At 43.3% G+C, this 3,849-nt stretch overlaps 1 protein-coding gene across 5 annotated transcripts in view; it reads left to right on the forward strand.

The window, feature by feature from the left end:
• Positions 1-3,849, forward strand: part of LOC118420807 (peptidase inhibitor 16-like) — a 45,213-nt gene that overhangs the window by 10,376 nt on the left and 30,988 nt on the right. For 2 of the 5 annotated variants that reach the window (XM_035827816.1, XM_035827815.1), the window contains exon 2: positions 3,171-3,326. In XM_035827816.1, coding sequence (XP_035683709.1) covers positions 3,245-3,326 — 82 coding nt within the window. In that variant the 5' untranslated portion in view covers positions 3,171-3,244. Of the gene's footprint in view, positions 1-1,088; positions 1,327-3,170; positions 3,327-3,849 lie in introns of those variants that run through there. The other 3 variants (XM_035827814.1, XM_035827813.1, XM_035827817.1) reach the window with 3 other exon arrangements.

Here is a 3,849-nt window from a genome sequence, read left to right on the forward strand (position 1 = left end):
CAACAAAGATGGCGGTCGTTGATTCTTCGTCATAGCGTTCGGTACCACGTGACATGGCAAGTTCAAAGGTGAAAAAAACATCAATATGGTGAACAATATGGTGGATCTTTCTTTCAAGATTTTTAAAATTTTGCAATTCTGAAAGAACATTATTTTGACATTGGAAGAAAATTGAAGATGATTCTCAAGAAATAAGAAATTAAACAATTAATTTATTTTTTTGCTCTCTGTGACTTCCTCTGTCTAAGCCATGCAGCGAATTTACTGTATTTGTCGACTTGGAATATAAAGAGCTGTAGAGTAGAATGTTCGGGTGACACCGTACATCTGCTCATCCTTACAATAATGTTATGTAATTCTGTATGGAGCCATGGGAGGCTCTTCCTTTGGCAAAAAAAAAAAAAACAACATGCGGACAGCTGCAGAGTTTATAAATCTGTAAAACCCTGACCAATGCTAGCCTCCCTTCAGTCTTCGAACGGGGATGGTTTTTGTCTCGAGACGGGGCAAACTCCTTTCCAAGGCAAACTCCCTTTCCGGCATAAGAGAACCTAGCCAAAGTTTAAAATTGCGAACCAGCGCCCCCCCCCCCCCCCATTTTTAAAAATAAAAACCAGCTCCGTTCGAAGACTGCAACGGAGGCTAGACCAAAGCCGATGCGATAGCCTCTACTCGGCTGATATTTTCCTCTACAACCAGCGTAGCTGGTCCGGCAGTTTCCACACATATGGGTAGGGTGGGCCAGACTTTATATGAGGACACACCCTCACTCCGCCCCTGGCCGCGCGGTGTCCAGTTTCAGCCAGACGTTCGTGACAATACGGAGCACTACTGTTCGTCATTTCGTCTCCTACTGATGCGTCATCTTGAGCTTCGACTCTGGTACTAGAGGTAGGAACTCTACTAAAAAGCCAATCAGTCTCACTCGGGCAGAAATTTTCAGTCTTTCATTCTTCACCTCACGAATGTGACAGAGTACACGTACGGCCACTCTTAATACGGACGGCCTACCGCATTATGTTATGCCCCACTTCCAAAAAACCTCAGCGTCATGCAAGTTCAAATATCAAAAGGTCACGGGTGGGGTCAACAGCGTCAGCATGACGTCATCCGCGGGTGGCGAGGACAACTGTACCGGTGGCGAGGCGAGCCGTTTGATTGATAGGAGGAGAGTTTGCTGTAGCAAAGGCCGCAGCCTGAAATATCCGCGCCTAGTCCGCCCACTTCCGACAAAAATAGACCCAGCTTTCGGATCAAGGCGCGAGCGAGCCCTACTTCCTTGGAAGGGACAGGAACAGGAGAATTTCTTACTTTAAAGTACGACAGGTTAGTCTTGTTTCCAGCCGACTGGACATCGCGTCTTCTGGCTGTCGTTTGACTTCTGTCAATCATGTTTAAGCTGTTGGCTACGTCATCGTCTCACTACCTTAGACCCTCTCTCTGTCCATGCGAGCATCCTCTGGTATAAACTCATGTCATGATTAGTTACAATGCACAGCATGCAACCCCTCTTCTTTTCCTACAATAAATGCACAAACAACTCCTATAGTTTAAACTTTGAGGCCTTCTCAAGCACAGATGTCTGTATCGTGCATAGAATAAATTGTGACATGCTTGTATTGGTTTAGCTGGAGTTGGTGCGTTAGTGCTAAGCCGGTCTTTATAAACGCTGACCCTCTGCTTTTGTATCGAGTGTCTATGTTTACTAAATGGTACTGCATTTGATAGGATGCGCGCTCCGTGTACTCTGCGTCTGTGCACCGACAATTGCAAGACCTATGGTCTTAATATTTTAGTGCTTTATGCAGAAGATCAAGACTAAGTGTATATCGTATGTTTTGGTGGTTGGCGCTTGACGGTGGTTGACCAAAGCATACTTGAGCACCGATGTTTTCTCAGCCCTTCACTGATCCTTCCGAATTCTTCCGCCATGAAAAAACGCCGCGCCGCCGCTCAGAGAAGACACACATGCCTCCCTCTCTCTCTTCCGTAAATTTGACGAGGCCATAATCGTCCATTTTCAGCAGTATAGTCGGGCCTTTGAAACGCACTTGCCTATAAATCAACATGTAAACAGAAAATTCAAGGGCTAATATGACGCCATGTTTCGTCTGCCTACTCAACTTGGCAACTGACGGAGATGTCTCAAAATCTGTGCCAAGCAAAGGGAGCGTCTTTCTCCTCTTCCTTCTTACTAATATAAATGCGTGTTGACGTACATTTTCATATTGAAAAGCTACGCGAAAAAATAGTTCAGAACAACAATATCATATTGGTATGAAATTTCTGACATTAGATCCTATGCCCTCTTTTTCCGGAGCCATTATAATGATTCTAAGAAATCGCTACGCACGTCTTTGTTTGTAGTCATTCCTCTTCAACTGTTTACATTGAAATAACTCAAACAGATCGCCCTTCCATCTATCAACCAAAGACTTAGATGGGATTCCTATTGCAAACGCCGCCGTCTCCTCTAAAAACAGATCGCTTTCTTTGATGGGATTCCTCTCAGAATATTCCTATGGGCCCAACGACCCATTCAAAACTGGAAATTTATGACTTAATCAGCTTCTGCCTCCGAAAAACAACACAAAGAAAAACTTTCCTCTCTTGGTCTTGTAGAAGCATATCTTTATGTTATGTACTTTGTAGTAATGTTATGTAATGTTGAGTACTTTGGCATACATGTAGCTACCAAAAAGGATCTGAGGCCTTTCTCAACTCTACATCGTCTGAATGTTGTCTAATGGTAGCTTTTCCAGGACCAAAGAACAACCGTATGGCGCAATTAACTATATATTCCTCTCTACCACAAATGATTAAGCTATACTTCATAAAGCAAATACCCCAGTTACATAGATGGTGTTCTCTAATTTTACATAAAATATAAAAGTGTAACATCATCTCTCTTAATTCATCCGGATGCCATAATACCTTCACATAGAAAAAACATAGTTATAGATGACTTCTCAAGATTGTCCTGAACACCTAGATATCTTAAGTGTATATACCTCAGGATTACTAATGCTGCATTGGTACATCTCTTTCAATCACTTTAAATTCGTATATTTTGCTCATGTGGCGGTATGATGGTACCATGTGGAATTGTGTGAGTTGATGTTGACTCCAATAAATTTTCAGAACACTACAATTTTGCTCTACATCCACAGGTTAAAACCAAACCCGTTGGATTAATCGGAGTCGGTGAATTTGGAGCTAGTTTCGTCGCGGTCCGTGTGAGGGGATGGAGCTGAGGCTGGACCTACTGGTGACATTCCTCACGACTCTAACATGTGTCAGCGGCTGGTACGACAACAGAGTCACGGGTAAGTCAGCTTCAGGTTCACACATGCGTATACATTCAAGTCTGTTTGAGGTCCGTGTGGAAGTCTTAGCCTCTACCAGGCTCCGCAGGTGGCTAGAGAAATAGTAGAAATTTGAGGAAAAATAGACACATAATATGCCATGGATCTATCTGTCCGAGTATGGTTTGCGACCGGCCAGCTAACTCCGCTGGCATGTTACTGGCTGTTTTTGTCCAGTTTGTATTATTTTTCCGGCGACCTGTGGAGATTGGTAGACGGGGTAAGAATTCCATACGGACCTCATACGGACTTGAATAAATGCACAAGTGTGAACCCCCCTTTTGGCCTATCAGTACACACTTGCTCAAAATATCGCAACAACGAGGGATTTACAGATGGAAACAATGGCACTGTATAGGGGAATTAATGGATTGACGCCTTCATTGGACAGTATCCCGTAGTGGTTAAGTATATCAGACGAACTTTACGTGAAAGTAAACAATGAATTTCATTATCTAGATGCCTTGAGTCCATAGCTATATAG

The sequence above is a fragment of the Branchiostoma floridae genome, chromosome 8 (genome assembly GCF_000003815.2).
Source record: "Branchiostoma floridae strain S238N-H82 chromosome 8, Bfl_VNyyK, whole genome shotgun sequence".
Taxonomy (NCBI): domain Eukaryota; kingdom Metazoa; phylum Chordata; class Leptocardii; order Amphioxiformes; family Branchiostomatidae; genus Branchiostoma; species Branchiostoma floridae.